Source organism: Acomys minous, assembly GCF_964271855.1.
Source record: "Acomys minous genome assembly, chromosome: 12".
In the NCBI taxonomy this organism is placed as follows: domain Eukaryota; kingdom Metazoa; phylum Chordata; class Mammalia; order Rodentia; family Muridae; genus Acomys; species Acomys minous.
In genome coordinates this window covers 1297076-1314180 of record NC_140493.1, presented here as the reverse complement: position 1 = coordinate 1314180, position 17105 = coordinate 1297076, and the positions used below count along the sequence as shown (strand labels likewise).

The following is a 17105-nucleotide window of genomic DNA, read 5'->3' as shown; positions in this document are numbered from 1 at the left end:
CATCTCTCTTGGAGAAGACCTGATTTGTTGGGGAAGCTATTTCACTAAAGGCCAGAGTGGTTTTAATAGATGGCTTCTCTGTGTAGCTCTGGCTGTCCTGGACTTACTCTGTAGACCAGGCTGACGGTGAACTCAGATCCTTCTGCCTCTGCCTCCCCCTCCCAAGTGCTGGGATTAAAGGCGTGCGCCACCACGCCATATAAGATTGCTTCTCTTCACTCAACACAGCCACCATACAACTTGCAACAGAGCAAACTCCTGTTAAGACAATTTTTCTCAGGGCTGGGCGTGGTGGCACACACCTTTAATCCCAGCACTTGGGAGGCCGAGGCAGGCGGATCAATGTGAGTTCGAGGCCAGCCTGGTCTACAAAGTGAGTCCAGGACAGCCAAGGCTACACAGAGAGACCCTGTCTCGAAAAAAAAAAAAAAAAAAAGACATTTTCTCCATAGAGAAGCAACAAGTAGAGGCAAAAGCATGTCGCTTCTGCTGAGAACAAAGTTCTTCGCCACCTGCCAGAATCAGGTAGGGCCCCTTAGAGGGTCCCTTTCAGCATGTGCAGCACCTGAGACTCCACAAGCCAAGGCCCTCCCAGGTCACACGACAGAAACAGGCCTAGGCTACAAAGTCTGGGTTTTTTGTTTTGGTTTTTTGGGTTTTTTGTTTTGTTTTGTCTTGGGGTGAAGCAAAGTAGAGGCCATAGTCTAAAGCAAGACTTTATTGTGAGAGAGCCCTTCATGAGGTTGGGACGGTTGCAGCAGTGGACAGCAGCCCTCTGAAGGCCACTGAAAAAAAACTGATGACCACTCACTCGGCAGTGGCACCTGACAGACCTTGCGCTGCTGTCGCCATTGTCTTCCAAGACCAGAGTCCTAAGTGAGTCTGCTTCTTGGGTCAGAGAGATGGGCCTTGGAAGCGGGGGTTGACAGTGGTTGTGACTGCACTTTTGTAGAGAGGATTGCTGTCCTGTGGGAAAACACATTGTAAGGAAAGCTCAGGCGCGCTCCTCATCCGCGTCCTGTGAGGCCAGTTCTACAAGGCCTGGGTACGCCGAGGGGGCGGGGCTTGGAGGGGAAGCTGAGCCGAGGTACCAGGAGCTGCCCTCACCTGCTTCCAGTTGAGTTGCTGCCTCTCCTTCTCAAAGCGGCTGTACTCTCTGCGATCGAGGATCTCCACGGAGAGCCGGTAAGCCAGGACCAGCGCCAGCCCCACTGCCACAATGCCGCCTACGCAGCCCAGCACGATGGCGCGGGTGTGATCCGCTCCCTCTGGTGGGGCCGAGGCACAAGAGCTGACCGACCCATAGTTACCCAAAGGGTACCCGGCAGAGCCCGAGGGCTGTCCTCCCCTTCTGGGGCCGTGCTCTCGCCCGCTCTGCCTTTTTTGCCCTAGTTTTGTGGCTCTGCTTCAAACCCAGCCCATCGCCCAGTAAGCTTCCAGACCCCACTTAACCACGTTCATGGCGCCTCTGCCCACTTACTCTCTTGGGGTCTCACTTTCAGCATGACTCCTCTAGCCACATTCTCCACCAGGAAGAAGAACAGCTGGTTGTCTAGCGTCCTCTCTTTGCACCAGCCGTCGTCCAGATCAGAGACCAAGGCCAAAGTCACGTTCACGCCAGCACAGGCCATGCTGCAGTTGGCTGCCAGGGGGCCTGTGCCAAACGCCCCGCACTCCGCACAATCCCTGTCCGGGGAACGGCGATGAGTCCACATCCGGGCAGCTGTTACCAACCGGCCCTTCCCTTCAAGGAGGACCGGCAGGCGGGAGTTCTCAGCCCGCCTCACTTCCCCAGCTCCCAGGATGGAGGAGCCGAGGAGGCCTCACCTGTACTGCTCACAGGGTGACCTGCAGCCTAGGCACTGGTCGCACAGAGCCCCATAGTACCCATCCAGGCAGTGGCAGCGGTTGCACCTGCAGGAACCATGGCCACTGCAGAGCCCTCCTCTGGGAGCCTCACAATTCTCCACGTCCTCGCTGCACTCGCACGCTCTGCCCGTGCGGTTGGCGTGACAGTGACACACTCCACACCGGCAGTGGCCGAAGCCTGGGGAAGAACCCGCGCAGAGGATGATCGCCGTTCTCACGCACAGTTCGCACAAGCATGCGCGCTACGGTCAGTCCCACCTCTGCCAGGCCGGTCCTCCTGCTCCCTAAGCCCCTGCGCCCCTCCCTTCTCCCAAGGGCTGTAGGTACCTCCACAGAGGATGCCCTCGTGGCGCTCACAGCTGGCATCATCACACTCGCACAGACGCCCAGAGCTCTGTCCACTGCAGCTGCAACGTCCACACTGGCATCGTCCCTTCCCGCTACAGAGGGGCCCTGTCCCATTAGGGGCCCGGCAGCCGGACTCCAGATCTGGGGAGGACAGTTCGGCTTCAGAGCACTCACACAGCTGACCAAGGCGGCCAGGGGCACAGCTGGGAGGGGGAACCGGAGAAAAAGAGAGAGATGGGTCAGAGTTCAGCCACTCTGCACTGTCGAGGCCTTCCAGGCCAGCAGTTTACAACCTGTGGGTTGCAACCCCTTTGAGAGTGGAATGGCCCTGTTGCGGAGGGTCCCTAAGGCCACGGGAAAACACAGGTCTTTACACTGTGATTCATAACACTAGCAAAATTACAGTGATGAAGTAGCAATGAAAGTACTTTTACACGCACGCCTTTTAATCCCAGCACTCAGGAGGCAGAGGCAGGCGGATCGCTGTGAGTTCGAGTCCAGGACAGCCAAGGCTACATAGAGAAACCCTGTCTCAAAAAACCAAAAAAGAAAGAAAGAAAGAAAATAATTTTACAGTCGGGGGGAGAGGGTCACCAAACGTGAGGAACTGTATTCATTTACTTATTTAGGTTTTTTGAGACAGGGTTTTCTTGTGTAGCCCTGGCTGTCCTGGACTCATTTTGTAGACCAGGCTGTCCTCGAGAGCTCACAGTGACTTCCCTTCCTCTGCCTCCAGAGTGCTGAGCACCACCATGCCAGGTGAGGAACTGTATTATAGGGTCCCAGCGTTAGGAAGGTTTAGAACCCACTGCGCTAAGTCCATATTCTCACAGGAGATGGAAACAGTAGATGAAACACTTGTAGCTTATAGCAGAGCACTGAGGGAGGAAGGAGGGCGGGGAGAGACAGGGATTCAGGTCAAGGTGGAGGCAGGCTGGGGCACACATGGAAAGCCTCAGGCGCGATGCTCAGTAGAGTCCTGAGATGTCTAGAAGACCGCAGGAGGGCAGAGAGCAGAGGAGGAGCAATAAAGGAGAAGGTTATTTGCTGAGAGTTAAAGGGGTGCATAAGACCCTCACCTGCATGCCGGGCATGGGGCGCACGCCTTTAATCCCAGCACTCGGGAGGCAGAAGCAGGTGGATCACTGAGTTCGGGGACCAGCCTGGTCTACAAAGCCATTCCAGGACAGCCAGAGATACACAGAGAAACTTTGTCTTGAAAAACAAAAACAAGGGCCTGGTGGTGGTAGCGCACCTCTTTAATCCCAGCACTCGGGAGGCAGAGGCAGGCGGATCACTGTGAGTTCAAGGCCAGCCTGGTCTACAAAAGCGAGTCCAGGACAGTCAAGGCTACCAGAGAGACCCTGTCTTGAGAAGAAAAAAAAAAAAAAAAAAAAAGAAGAGAAAAACAAAAACAAACAACAAAAACCCCTCACCTGCATATGCCGCATTGAAGGTCGCCCTGGCCACCGCTGCAGTAGGGAGCCTGGGGCTGGGTGTCACCACAGTTACAGTCACACAGTGTGTGCAACTCCACAGTTAACTCCTCCGAGAAACCAAGGGCCCAGAGCCGTAGGAGGTGGGGCTCCGGGAGGCAGCCACTGACTTGAAGAGTAACCCAGAAGTCCACCTGAAGATAGGAAGGCCGGACAAAGCTGTACACACCCAGTCCACTGACCGTGCAGAACAAAGTAAGCTAAGAACCAGCGCACGCCTACCGCTCTTCCATGGCTGCCCCCGTATATTTTCCTGCTTTCGTCTCCCACTTTTCACATGTCTATCCCGGCGGGCTCTTACCGTCTGGTTGACTCGGATGTGGTTGCACTGTCCCCTGTCCCCAGCCTCACCCTCCCTCTTCTCAGGGCCCCCACAGTGAGATTCAAAGGAGATGTTGACTCCTGGAGGGAGCGAAGAGTGCTCAAGAGTCACCGTGGATGACAGGCTCTGTGGAAAGCGAGGGGAGGGGGTAGCTGTGTGAAAGCAGCCCCACCCCCACCCCCCAGTGCACCCCACTCCCTACCCTCATAGTCACTCCTAGTCCTCTCTTTGTCACCTTGGGGCTCCCTGCCACCCCGCCCAGTTAGAAGTCATTTCTGAAAGAAGGACCATCCTGGAACACGCCGGAGCCAGCGGCCTCTGGGACAGTGGGACAAGCCCATGCAAACCGTACCCAGGACACAGCCTGTGTGTGTAAGATCTAACAGGCAGACTCCTGTCAGGGTGCTTATTCTGGGGAGGCCAATACTGTCTGAGGACTCTTCACCGTGGCTAAGAGATTCGTGTTGGCAGGGACGTGGGTTTGCCCTTGTAGTTATGCTCTGCCACAAAAGGGCCCCTCTCCCTCCCCGCTGCCCACCCTCAGCCGTCTCCCCTCACATCATAAGCGTCCATGATAAGCTGCACCACGTTGCTGGAGTCCTCGCTCAGCTCTCCAACGGCAGACTTGGGGATCAGCTGGCTCAGCTCCTGTGTTATGAGGAGGGGAGGGTGGTAATGAATACACCTTTAAGAGCATGGACTCCGAGCCAGGCAGTGGTGGCACACGCCTTTAATCCCAGCACTCAGGAGGCAGAGGCAGGCGGATCGCTGTGAGTTCGAGGCCAGCCTGGTCTACAAAGTGAGTCCAGGACGGCCAAGGCTACACAGAGAGACCTTGTCTTGAAAAACAAAACAAGACTCGGGCTGCAGAAATGGCTCAGAGGTTAAGAGCACTGACTGCTCTGCCAGAGGTCCTGAGTTCAATTCCCAGCAACCACATGGTAGCTCATAACCATCTGTAATGTGATCTGGTGCCCTCTTCTGGCCTGCACACCTACATGTAGGCAGAACACTATATACTTAATAAATCTTAAAAAAAAAAAAAAAAAAAGAGGGAGAGAGAGAGAGAGAGAGAGAGAATGGACTCCTGTGGGTCTGGGCTTGAGAAATGATGGCACAGCCCGGGCGGCCTCCACTTGGACAACTCTTACCTGATAGACAGGCAGAATCGCACCGGTCACAGCAAAAATGGGTTGGATGTTCGCAGCAGTGAGGGCCTGGGCTACTTGGCCCACAGAGGGGTAGTCCTGAGGTAGGAAGGGGAGGACAACAGTGTCAGAGGATGCTTTTCCTGGAGGACTGTAAGACTCAGGGGTCCAGAAGGAAGAGAAGAGGCTCCGGTGGCCGAGGGAGGACTCACAAACTCCGCGCTGTTGCTGTAGATGCCATTGCTGTCCAAATGGCACTGCCCGTCACTGGGCATGAAAATGCCACCCAGTTTCCCATCCCCCGCTGTGTGGAATGTGTCGTCTGACGTGAACACCAGGAATCGGGACACATTTCTCCAGCCAATCTGCTCCTGGGGAAGGGGAGAAGAAGGGTGCAATCTGTGTGCCGGGCCACAGCATTCGAGCCATCCCCCTCAAAGGAAACGGGGTGGGGTGGGGGGAGGGGTCACTGCCCCAAGCTCTCTGAAACCCGCTCACCCCCTCCTAAACAAGTCTGCTGTGAGTGGATGTCCTCTTGTGAACTAGGAAAAGTGCCTCATCTTCAAAACGGTTTACCCCAGAGTCCCAGATAACTGCTAAGATAAACATGCAAACCATTGTGAAATGATCTGAGTGTACCCCCGACCGTGTGCCACACATCCATCACAGACAGCTCCTGGGACTCAGCTCCCGACTCTTTCCCCCCCCCCCCCAACTCACAGAGACCCGCCTGCCTCTGCCGACTGGGATTAAAGGCGTGCCCCACCCCCACCCCCTCTTTGCCCAGCTCCGGACTCTCCTCACCTGGCAGAGGGCAGCCTGCAAAATGGCATCAAAGCCGCCCTCGGGTGAGTCCAGGTTGCCGGAGACATTCTGGTGCCCCACCTCTCTCTCGAAGGCTTGGGCATCCCCAGTGAGGGACAGCACGTGGTGAAAGCTGAAGGGTGCCTGGCAGCGCTCCAGCCGGCTGGGGCACGGGTGCTGGAGCCTGGAGGGCACTGTGCTTACAAACGGCAACACCGTTTTGTCCACGAAGGAGCCAAAACCTGAGAGCAGGGAGCAATGGGGGCATGCCAGAGGTCCATCAGCAGGGAAGAAGCGGAGCCTGTGCAGTACTGAGACAGGAAGGGGCACCTGGAAGGTAGGCACCTGGCGAGGACAAGAATGTGGCAGCACCAGCTCAGGAGGGCGGGAAGGGAAGAGATGAAGAGGAGGACCCATCAGGGGAGGCCACCCAAGGTCAAGTGGGTAGAAGCAGCAGGTGGCACGGAGGGGGTGCTTGTTTATTTCGACACAGGGTTTCTCTGTGTGGTCCTGGCTGTCCTGGAACTTGACTTTGTAGACCAAGTTGGCCTCGAACACAGAGACCCGTCTGGCTTTGCCTCAGCCTCCCATGTGCTGGGGTTAAGGCGTGTTTCGTCGTCACCATCACCACCACCACCGGGTAAGGAGGTGCTTTAGAGGCAAGGAAAAAAAGTCATTATAGAAAGTGAGGCAAGAGCACCGGGCGGTGGTGGCGCACGCCTTTAATCCCAGCACTCGGGAGGCAGAGGCAGGCAGATCGCTGTCAGTTTGAGGCCAGCCTGGTCAACAAAGTGAGTTCAGGACAGCCAAGACACAGAGAAACCCTGTCTAAAAAAAAAGCGAGGTAGGAGCATTATAGGTTGTCCAAAAGACACTGGGTTGAGATGGTAGCAGTAAGGACAGTGTCCAGGTTGGCAGCTGTCCACAGACTGAGGAGTCTCGCTTCAATTCTGAGCCTCAGCGTGTCCTCCTATGGTCAATTCCCCCTTAGAAGAGTGTCCGTTAAATACTGGGAGAGTCTATGGCGACAGGTGGAAGCTAAAAGCAGCTGGCAGGCGGGTAGCCGACACTCACCTATGCGCACTGAGTGGGTGACCTCTCGCAGCCGCACCAGCAGGGCGTGCCCGAGCTGGCGCACGCGCTCCAGGTCGTCCTTCATTGAGTAGCTGAGGTCCATGAGGTAGTACAGGTCCACGGGGTACCCCGCAGCTCGGAGGAAGCGGATCCGAAATTTCTGGGGCTCCCCTGGCAAAGGAAGAGGAGCTCGATTCTGCAGCCCAGGGCATCCGAGGCCCAGCCCGGGGCTTGCACGCACCCACCCGCACCCCGGACCCCGCACATGCGCCCCAGGCGCCCCGAGACTCTCACCTGGTCGCAGCGTGACGCGGATCCGCTGCGGGGCCAGCTGTGTGGCCCCCTCGCCGCGGTCGCCCTGGCTTAGTGGCCTGTCCAGCAGCACCTCCTGGCGACCGCGCGGCTCCACCAGCTCCTGCGCGGGGCACCCACGGGCCAGGAGCTCCTCCCGCCGCGCGCAGCGCCTCGCCTCTGCCTCCCCGGAGGCCGTAAAGTTCTGTACCCCAAGACAAGGCGCATTGGAAACGCAGCCTGGCTGTCAACCCTGTAACACCCCCCCTCCCCCAGCCGCCGCTCCCCACCCCCCCGTAGTCACCTGGACACACATGCCCCTCGCTCAGGTCTCAGCAAGCCTCCCTGAGCCCTGATTGGTTCTCACAGTCCGCTACCCGCCCCCCCCCGGCCCCCCGCAGCCACTGTGGCACAGCGACTGTCCTTTCTTCCTCATCAGTGCCCAACTTCCTGTAAGCAGTCTGCACCCCCCTCAACTTCCCCGCCGCGCCGACTTTCCTGATCTCAGCTCCCCTTTCCCCGCAGCCACCCACCTGTCCTCATTAGAGCCACAGACTTCCTCAATAGGAAGATCTCAGAGACCTCAAGGCTACAGAAAAAGGACCTGGGAGTCCAACTTCCCCTGAGTATGTGCGTGATCTCATCAAAAAGGGAAAGCAGGGATGGGGGTGGGGGTCAGTTACTCTCAGTTTCTGGGGAGGATAGGGACAGAAACAGACCCTCCCTCTCTCTCTCTCTCTCTCTCTCTCTCTCTCTCTCTCTCTCTCTCTCTCTCTCTCTCTCTCTCTCTCTCTCTCTCTCTCTCCCCCCCCCCGCCCCCACTGCACGGACTAGAAAGCCGCAGGGGAAGGAAATGGTTAGGTGGCTTCTCGGTGGGCACGGGTGCCAGGCCTAGTCTAGGGATAGAGGCGGTAGACACAGACTGGCGGCGGCTCGTCCCCAGAGCCTAGGCTCTCTAACCACTGCCAACCTTCCGCAAACACTAGTTTCTTGGGCCCTCTCAGCGACAGTAAACATGGCTGCCTGTGAGTGTGCCCTGTGTCTTAGGAAGCCCGCTCTGATCTAACTCTGCATCTTCTTGTGAGAGGCCGAGCCTCTGACACCCTTCTGCGACCACTTCCTCTTTCAGGATTCCACAAAGAACAGCTTTTTTTTTTTTTCTTTTTTGACCTGCAAGGAATCGCTCTCCCCAGCATCCTTTGCCCCCTCAGGGACCCCAAGCCTTCCCACTGGCCTCCTCCAACCATTCTCACCTTAAGCACACAGGTTTTTTTTTTTAAGCCTTCACCTACTTCCTTCTCCAGGCCAAGTTGCATGCTGGGACATAGCAATCTGCACATACATGCCTGAGACAGACTCAGAAGCTCCCCTTCCATGCACTCTGCTATGGACAGGATAATCCTTCCACATTCTCTGTGGTTCTCTATTTGTTTGTTTGTTTTTTGAGACAGGGTTTCTCTGTGTAGCCCTGGCTGTCCTGAACTCACTTTGTAGACCAGGCCGGCCTCGAACTCACAGCAATTCACCTGCCTCTGCCTCCCGAGTGCTATTTATTATTTATTTATTTACTCCCTGAGACAGGACCTCACTATGTGGCCCCGGCTGTCCTGGAACTACCATGTAGACCAAGCTGGCTTCAAACTCACAGCGATCCACCTGCCTCTGCCTCTAGAGTGCTGGGATTAAAGGCGTGTGCCACCACGCCCGGCAATTCTTAATTCTCAATGTTTCGGTATTCGAGATGAGGCCTTTGGGTGGTTGGGTGAAGTCACGAGGGTGGGCAGGAGAAGTGAGTGGCTTAGTGGTCAAGAGCACTTAAAGCTCTTCCGGAGAACCCAAGTTCAAGTTCCCAGCACCCACATGGTGGTTTACGACAAGGAACTCCAGCTCTAAGGGGTCCAACACCCTCCTCTGACCTCCATTGGAGCCTGCAGACCAGGGCGCACAACCACACTCTCTCTCGCTCACACACACACACACACACATAAAATAATTATTCTAGGCAAGAATCAACAGCAGCGGGCCCCCCCAAGCCCAGACTCCCGTGTACTAACACGGCAAGAAGGTAGCCCGTCTTGAAGTCAGGAAAACCCTTCCAGGGACACCCGACTGCGCTGGCACCTTGCTCTTGAATAAGTCTCTGGACTCTTAAGAAATACTTTTCTGCCGGGCGTGGTAGCACATACCTTTAATCCCAGCACTTGGGAGGCAGAGGCAGGTGGATCACTGTGAGTTTGAGCCAGCCTGGTCTACAAAGTGAGTCCAGGACAGCCAAGGCTACACAGAGAGACCCTGTCTCAAAAAACCAAAAAGAAAAAAAAAATTAAGAAATACTTTTCTGCTTAGGACATTTGGTCAGTGGCATTTTGTCACAGAACACTTAACTGGACAGCACACTTTCTCACATGCATAAGCATGAACTCCCACAAGGACGCCCTCCCCTGGGCTCGCGGGGTCACAGGTTCTGCTCACATATGTGCAGAAACTTGCGTACATATAAGAAGCACATCAGAGTCCTATTTGCCCAAATTCAGGCACACATGAAAACTCGCAAGCCTGATCACACAGCATGCACGCACGCATGCATGGCCAGGCTGTACACACGCACGCAAGGCCACACACCCATCTTTACCAGTTGCTTGCACCATGCACAGCTGGCATGTGAGAGGACGCACTTCTGGCAGGAAGGAGCTGGCTGGCAGGACCCTGGCATAGGCAAGTCTGGATCCTCCCATGGTGTGGCCTCCCCGGACGCTGTGATCTTGGTGTCGACCTCACTCTCACCTCCGCCCAGAACCAGCAGAAAAATGATAACAGCTGAAGAATCCAGCATGGCCTGAAACAGGACATAAAGACGGACACATGAGTCCTCAGGGAGGCCCTGAGCTCTGGTTCTCTGAACTCAGCCTGTGGTTGCCGAACTTAACCCCAACTCCATCTCTCTCCTTGGAGTTTCATATCCGTCTGTGTTTTTTTTATTTGTTTGTGTTTGGTTTTGGTTTTGGTGTAACAGTCCTGGCTGTCCTGGACTCACTGTGTAGACCGGGCTGGCCTCGAACTCACAGAGATCAGGATGCCTCTGCCTCCAGAGCAGGGGAGGGCTCCCAGAGACCTGTCTTCCTTTGTAGAGACCTCAGGTACCCAGGGTGGACACAGTGGCCTGTGAGCTGCAGAGGTGCCCAGTGGTGAGGAGTACAGCTGCAGATCTGGAGAGACGGCTCGGCTGCTCTTCCAGAGGTTGCTCTGCCATCCCACGTTCCACTCCCAGCACTCACACAGCACTGCCAGCTCACAGCTTTCTGCAACTCTGGTACCAGAGGATCCAACTCACTCTTTAGCCTCCAAGAGCACCAGGCATGCATGTGGTACACAGACATACATACAGTAAAAACAAACAAACAGCCGAGCATGTTGGTGGCATACACCTGTAATCCCAGCACTCAGGAGGCAGAGGCAGGTGGATCGATGTGAATTCAAGGCCAGCCTGGTCTACAAAGTGAGTCCAGGACAGCCAAGGCTACACAGAGAAACCATGTCTTTTTGTTTGTTTGTTTGTTTTGTTTTTTTCGAGACAGGGTTTCTCTGTGTTAACCTTGGCTGTCCTGGACTTGCTTTGTAGACCAGGCTGGCCTCGAACTCACATCGATCTACCTGCCTCTGCCTCCCGAGTGCTGGGATTAAAGGCGTGGGCCACCACGCCCAGCTGAGAAACCCTGTCTTGAAAAAGCAAAAAAACAAAACAAAAACCCTAAACAAACAAAAAATCCATAAAATGAAAATAAATAATATCTTTTTTAAAAAAGCACAGACTTTTTCTAGAAGACCTGAGTTCTATACGTGTGACTGCATCTCCATAGGGCCTGCACCCATGTGCACACACCCACACACAGGTATACAAACATACACTTTTTGTTTTGTTTTGTTTTGTTTTCCAAGACAGGGTTTCTCTGTGTTAGCCTTGGCTGTTTTGGACTCACTCTGTAGACCAGGCTAGCTCGAACTCACAGAGATCCTCCTGCCTCTGCCTCCTGAGTGCTGGGATTAAAGGTGTGCGTCACCACCGCCTGGCTATATCAGATCTCCACCAATAGTCCAAGCTCTGCAGTGAAGGCAGAACCAATGGGAGGCGCAAGATTCTATCCCACCTAGACCCCTGAATGGCTCTATAGCATGTCAGGCATTCCCTGTCTCTGTCTGTCTCTGTGTCTCGGTGTGTGTGTCTGTCTCTGTCTCAGTCTCTCTCTGTGTCTCTGTCTCTTTCCTTCTCCCTCTCTCCCTCCCTTGACCTCAGTCTCCACATCTGTAAGGTGAAGAAGCTGAATAACTATCCAGCAGCCTTGAAGTCTAAATACGTGAAGACTGGAAGAGTAAAAGAAAGGAAAGGGCTACACACGACGGAGAGGAGGGTGGTTCTACAGTGCACACAGCAGGCAGAGAACGGATGTCTGCTGACAAGGGCCGTGTTGATGTTGGAACTCATCTTTTATTTTATTATTATGTTTATGCACCATATGTGTCCCTGGTGTTCCTTCCAGGGCAGAATTGAGTATCAGATCCCCTGGAACTGAAGCTACAGGTGGTTTTGTGTTGCCACGGAAGCCAAACCCAAGGCCTGGAGAAGTGCCGGCTCTCTCAACAGCAGAGCCATCTCTCCAGCCCCATTTTTATTTATTTATTTACTTCTTCTTATGTGAATGGGTATTTCGCCTGCGTGTATATGTGTGCACCGAATGCATGCAGTGCCCGTGAAGGTCAGACAGAGAGTACCGCTGAACCAGGGCAACGGTTGTGAGCCGCTGTGTAGGTGCGGAAGCGGAAACCAGGTCCTCTGCAACAGCAAGCAGGTGCCCCTAGGCGCCAAGCAGCTCTCCAGCTTGACAGGTAGCTTAGGTTAGTTTTCTGTTTTATGCTCGTTTGTTTAAGTGGCAGCGGGGAACACACGCATGTCATAGCATGTGTGTGGGGTCAGAGGACAAGAAGAGGGGCAGCTCATGAGGCTTAGCTGCAGGCATCTTTACATACTAAACTTGCTCTCCGATAGTTTTTCTGTTGCTGCTTTGGTTTCGGTGTTTTGGAGACAGGGACCTGGCTGGCCTGACCCTCACTGTGTAGCCCAGGCTGGGCTTGAACTAGTGGCGAGATTCTGCATTGCCCTCTCAAGTGCTAGGGTTAGAGGTGTGAGTGGCCACACCCAGCCAAACTTTCTGTGGCTGGGACTGTGATTAAGTGGTAGAAAGCATGATTATGCGTGAGGTCCTAGATTACACAGCAAAATTTAACTAGTCAGTTAATTTTAAAACTTGATCAAGCCCAGCTGGGTGGAGCCAGAGTTACTGATGACTGTGAACAGCCACGTGGGTGCTGGCAAATCAAACCCAGGTCCCCTGAAATGTTGTCAAGCACTGAACTGTCAGAGTTTGTTTGTTTGCTTTATTTTTCAAGTTAGAGTTTCTCCGTGTAGACTTCGCTGTCCTGGAACTCGATCTGTAGACCAGGCTGGCCCAAACTCAGAGCTCCACCTGCCTCTGCCTCCCGAGTACTGGGATTAAAGGCGTGCATCACTGTGCCAGGCTAACTTAAGAGTTTCTTTTTTGTTTGTTTGTTTGTTTGTTTGTTTTTTGAGACAGGGTCTCTCTCTGTGTGTAATCTTGGCTGTCGTGGACTCATTTTGTAGACCAGGCTGGTCTCAAACTTACAGAGCTCCACCTGCCTCTGCCTCCCGAGTGCTGAGGTTAAAGGCGTGCGCTATCACGCCCGGCTAAGAGTTCCTAATCATCTACTGTTACAAATAACGACAGGAGGAAAACACCTGCGCATCACGTCACATGGGCAGGCAATCTCTAGGAACCCTCTGGAAGATGTGAGGCGTCAGCAGGCAGCTTGTGCTGACAACACAAGCTCGCCAGGGACAGTGCTGTGGCGTTCCCAAGGTCACCAGCGGCACACAAAGGCCTGACAGAAAGCCTCCCCACTTGCCTCAGCCCGGGGTCCAGACTCAGGTGCTGATGTCTCTATGGGGAGTCTGGGGAAGGGTGGGGTACCGAGCCGTTGAGCACACCCCATCCTGCTCACCGCCCCACGTGACCTCAGATGGGTGTAGTACAATACAGTGCTCCTGCTCTCTATTAGCCCCAAGGAAAACCTCAGACCTTCGTGCCTTCTGTGCTGTGGTCAGAGACTGCAGCGCAAAGCTTAGCTTTGACTCATCACCTCCACTGCCCCCGCCCACGGCTACCCCCCTCCTTCCCGAGACAGAGACATCAAGTCCACCTATCTCCCCTAAAGGGGGCTCTGACCTCATGCATGGCCTCCCCCACCCTCTTTGGCAATCTGTTCATCTTGACCCTGTCTTGCCCTTTCCTGTCGCATGGGCGCCTCACTCTGTTGCTTTCTCTGTCTCACAGTTCTTTGCTTTTACTTCCTTCTCTCTGCTCCTAATCAGAGGCGGGAAGAACATTCTACCTCAGCCCCCTCCTCGCAAAGGGAAACTGAAGTCCCCCAGCGGGGAGCCAAGGACACCCAGGGCACAGGGCAGTTAAGGCAGCTCAAAGCTCAAGCCTCCTGGCTGACCATTTCCCCGCCCCCAGACCCCCACCCCCACCTAACCCCCCACCCCACCCCAGCCCACATCAGGCTGCCCTCACAGAGTTCTGTCTGCCTCTGCCTCCTGAGTGCGGAGAATAAAGGTGTGGGTCACCACGCTCAGCCATGACCAAATCATGTTTGTTTGTTTGTTTTCCGAGACAGGGTTTCTCTGTGTAGCCTTGGCTGTCCCGGACTCGCTTTGTAGACCAGGCTGGCCTGGAACTCACTGCGATCCGCCTGTCTCTGCCTCCCGAGTGCTGGGATTAAAGGCGTGCACCTCCATGCCTGGCCTCTGACCAAATAATTTTAATTCCAATTCTGGACTCAGTTCTCATTCCACTATGCTCTTACAATGATCGTCAAACAGAGGTAGTTTTGCCTGTTATGCTTCCTTATAAACCTAAGCAAAAAAATGTCTGTAGGGGCCGGGCGTGGTGGCGCACGCCTTTAATCCCAGCACTCGGGAGGCAGAAGCAGGCGGATCGCTGTGAGTTCGAGGCCAGCCTGGTCTACAAAGCGAGTCCAGTACAGCCAAGGCTACACAGAGAGACCCTGTTTGAAAAACAAAACAAAACAAAAAAAACAACAACAACTAAAAATGTCTGTAGGCGCTGGGATCACCCAGGGCCTTGCTCGAGCTAGGCTGGTGAACTGTGGCCCTAGCCCATAGACGCATAATTAAAATAATTATGATTGTTGCTATGCTTTGACGATACTAACTTTATTGGTATCAATAGCCTCGTTAGGGGCTGGAGAGATGGCTCAGTGGTTAAGAGCACTGCCTGCCCTTCCAAAGGACCTGGGTTCAATTCCCAGCACCCACATGGCAGCTCACAACTGTCTGTAACTCCAAGATCTGACACCCTCACACCAATGCACATAAATTAAAATTAAATAAAATATTAAAAAATAAATAGCCTCAGTAGACCATGAATATGGTTGCGCCAAGCGGGAAGAATCCTGGGATAGCAGGCAGGGACAGACAGGAGATGCTGGGAGAAGCCCACACCGGCCTCGGCCCGTGGAAAGCACCCCTACCATCACGCTGGCTCTACCTCCTTCCCTCCCTCTGGCTCCACCAGGGAAACAAAGATGTACACAGCAGGGGGCTGTGACTGCAGAGGAGGACAGAATGGGGACCACAGGAACACAGAAAGAGGTTTGCAGCCTTTCTCAAGACCAGGCAGGGCACTGCAGAGTCCCTCGAGGTAGGGAAGAGTGGGCCAGGATGAGGGGAGTAGGTGGGTGGGCAGCCGCCCTGGTGGTACTCACAGGTGCTTAGGAACAGCCCTTCCTCTGGCGGTGGCGGTAGCAGCAGCCTTTGTGCACAGATCTAGAGGCTACAGAGGAGGAAGTGACACGCCCTGGGGTGGGGGACTCTCTCCGGGTGTCTGGTGGAAGGTGGAGCAGATAGGGGTGCGCTGGGTGAAGCGAGGACCTAGAAGGACTCCCATCTCCCGAGCAAGAACCTCCCTCATCAGTAAGTGGCGGGGGTCCCCCCCCGCCCCCCCCTGCCCATGCCCCCATCTCACCGGATGCAGAGACTGAGAGATGCTGGGAGAGTCAGGAGAGACCAACTTTGCAAAACATCACACAGGCGGTGGCAAGGGGCGGGGCTGTAATTGAAATCCAAGTCAGCCTCCCTCCAAAATCACTGATGTATCCGCTACCTCATAGAGCCAGGGGCCAGACAGGAAGGACCAACCATGAAGGAACACAGGACTGAAGAGGAGGGAGGTGAGGTTTCTGTTCCTTTGGAAAACCCAGGGACCGCTGTGTTGTGATGGCTTTAAAAACTACTTTTTTGTTTTGTTGTTTTCGAGACAGAGTTTGCCTGTCTTGGACTTGCTTTGTAGGCCAGGCTGGCCTCGAACTCACAGAGATCCACCTGCCTCTGCCCTGCCTGTGTTGGGATTAAAGGCGTGCGCCACCACACCTGGCAAAAAACTACATTCTGAGGCTGGAGAGATAGCTCAGAGGTTAAGAACACTGACTGTTGTTCCCAAGGTAGGTCCTGAGTTCAATTCCCAGCAACCACGTGGTGGCCTCTTCTGGCGTGCAGGTGCATATGTGGGGAGAGCAATGTATACACATATGTATACACAATAATAAAAAAATTAATCTTTAAAAAACAACAACAAAAAACCCACTACATTTTGTGCTATGTGACCATCTTGGTACCCAATCCCTGGAAGATAAGTTCCCAATAACCCTGACTTGGTGACCCTGTTACCCAGAAATATACAGCCAAGACCATTTACTTGATATGACATGACTGTTTTTTTGTTTTGTTTTGGCTTCTGTAACCTCCTTATGCAGACATTCAAGGACCACATAGAGGTCACCTTGACTCGTTGCTCTTGACAGAGCAAAACAGCTCTTGGCTTGCTGGTGCAGATACTCAAGGTCTTGTGGGGTTTTTTTTTCCTCCTTAAAAAAGAAAATCCTTTTTCTCGCCCCCTCTTTGAGCAGCAGGATCTAATTTGGCTCAGAGATTACTGTACTGCTAGCAGTATCAATAAATCTAGCTAATTATAATCTGGGTTGAATCTGAGGTCTTTCCCCAGAAGTCTCGAACTCCTAACAGTGCCACAGCTAAACTACTTGGACTCTGGAGCAAACCTGCCTAAGTTAATATCCTGGCTCTCTCGCCCTTAGCAGGAAGTAGTAAAACTCCTTAGCTGAACTCTTTAATCCAGCCGCTCACAACCTGTGGGTCAGGACCCCATAGGAGTTGAATGACCCTTCCACTGGGGGCACCCAAGACCATCGGAAATATCGGATATCTACGTTATGAGTCATAACACTGGCAAAATTAGTCATGAAGTAGCAACGAGAATAATTATATGGGGGGGGTCACCGCAACATGAGGAGCTGTGTTAAGGGGTCGCAGCGTTAGGAAGGTGGAGACCTTGCTATGGCTGCCTTTTCATCTGCATTCAGAAGAAGGAGATGATGGGCAATTGTTTAAGAGATGACCTGCCCAATAAGAGAACGGGGTCAGGTGGGGACGCAGCTCGGCGTCCCAGGCCCAGTCTCCGTCACTGAGAAGGGATAGAGAGGCAGTGTCAGCAGGAATGAGGAGTAAGAAGTGGAGGCTGGGGCTGGAGAGATGGCTCAGAGGTTAAGAGCACTGGCTGCTCTTCCAAAGGTCCTGAGTTCAATTCC

At 54.0% G+C, this 17105-nt stretch overlaps 1 protein-coding gene across 2 annotated transcripts; it reads right to left on the bottom strand.

Annotated features, from left to right (window-relative positions):
• Positions 1-703: 703 nt before the first annotated feature.
• ITGB7 (integrin subunit beta 7) lies at positions 704-15341 on the bottom strand. Of its 2 annotated transcripts, XM_084749597.1 has the most exons (15): positions 15210-15341; positions 9985-10188; positions 7356-7557; positions 7062-7232; positions 5988-6229; positions 5396-5554; positions 5187-5282; positions 4594-4683; positions 4015-4161; positions 3654-3847; positions 2197-2420; positions 1828-2047; positions 1481-1686; positions 1108-1268; positions 704-966 (listed from the first exon to the last, which is right to left on the bottom strand). In XM_084749597.1, exons 2-15 carry the CDS (start codon positions 10183-10185, stop codon positions 895-897), a joined length of 2385 nt encoding a protein of 794 aa, XP_084605723.1. In that variant the 5' UTR covers positions 10186-10188; positions 15210-15341; the 3' UTR covers positions 704-894. The 2 variants fall into 2 exon arrangements, with proteins under 2 accessions (XP_084605723.1, XP_084605724.1); XM_084749598.1 differs by lacking the exons at positions 9985-10188; positions 15210-15341 and adding an exon at positions 7657-7673.
• Between the last annotated feature and the right edge of the window lie 1764 nt (positions 15342-17105).

Bases quoted from the DNA above. Each gene is read 5' to 3' on its own strand.
- ITGB7 (XM_084749597.1), bottom strand. From the start codon at position 10,185: ATGCTGGATTCTTCAGCTGTTATCATTTTTCTGCTGGTTCTGGGCGGA. The intron at 7,233-7,355 runs GTGAGAGTCTCG...TTCCTTTGCCAG, and splicing joins CCGCGTCACGCTGCGACCAG to GGGAGCCCCAGAAATTTCGG. The intron at 2,421-3,653 runs GTGAGGGGTTTT...TCCCCCTCCCAG, and splicing joins CTTCAATGCGGCATATGCAG to CTGTGCCCCTGGCCGCCTTG.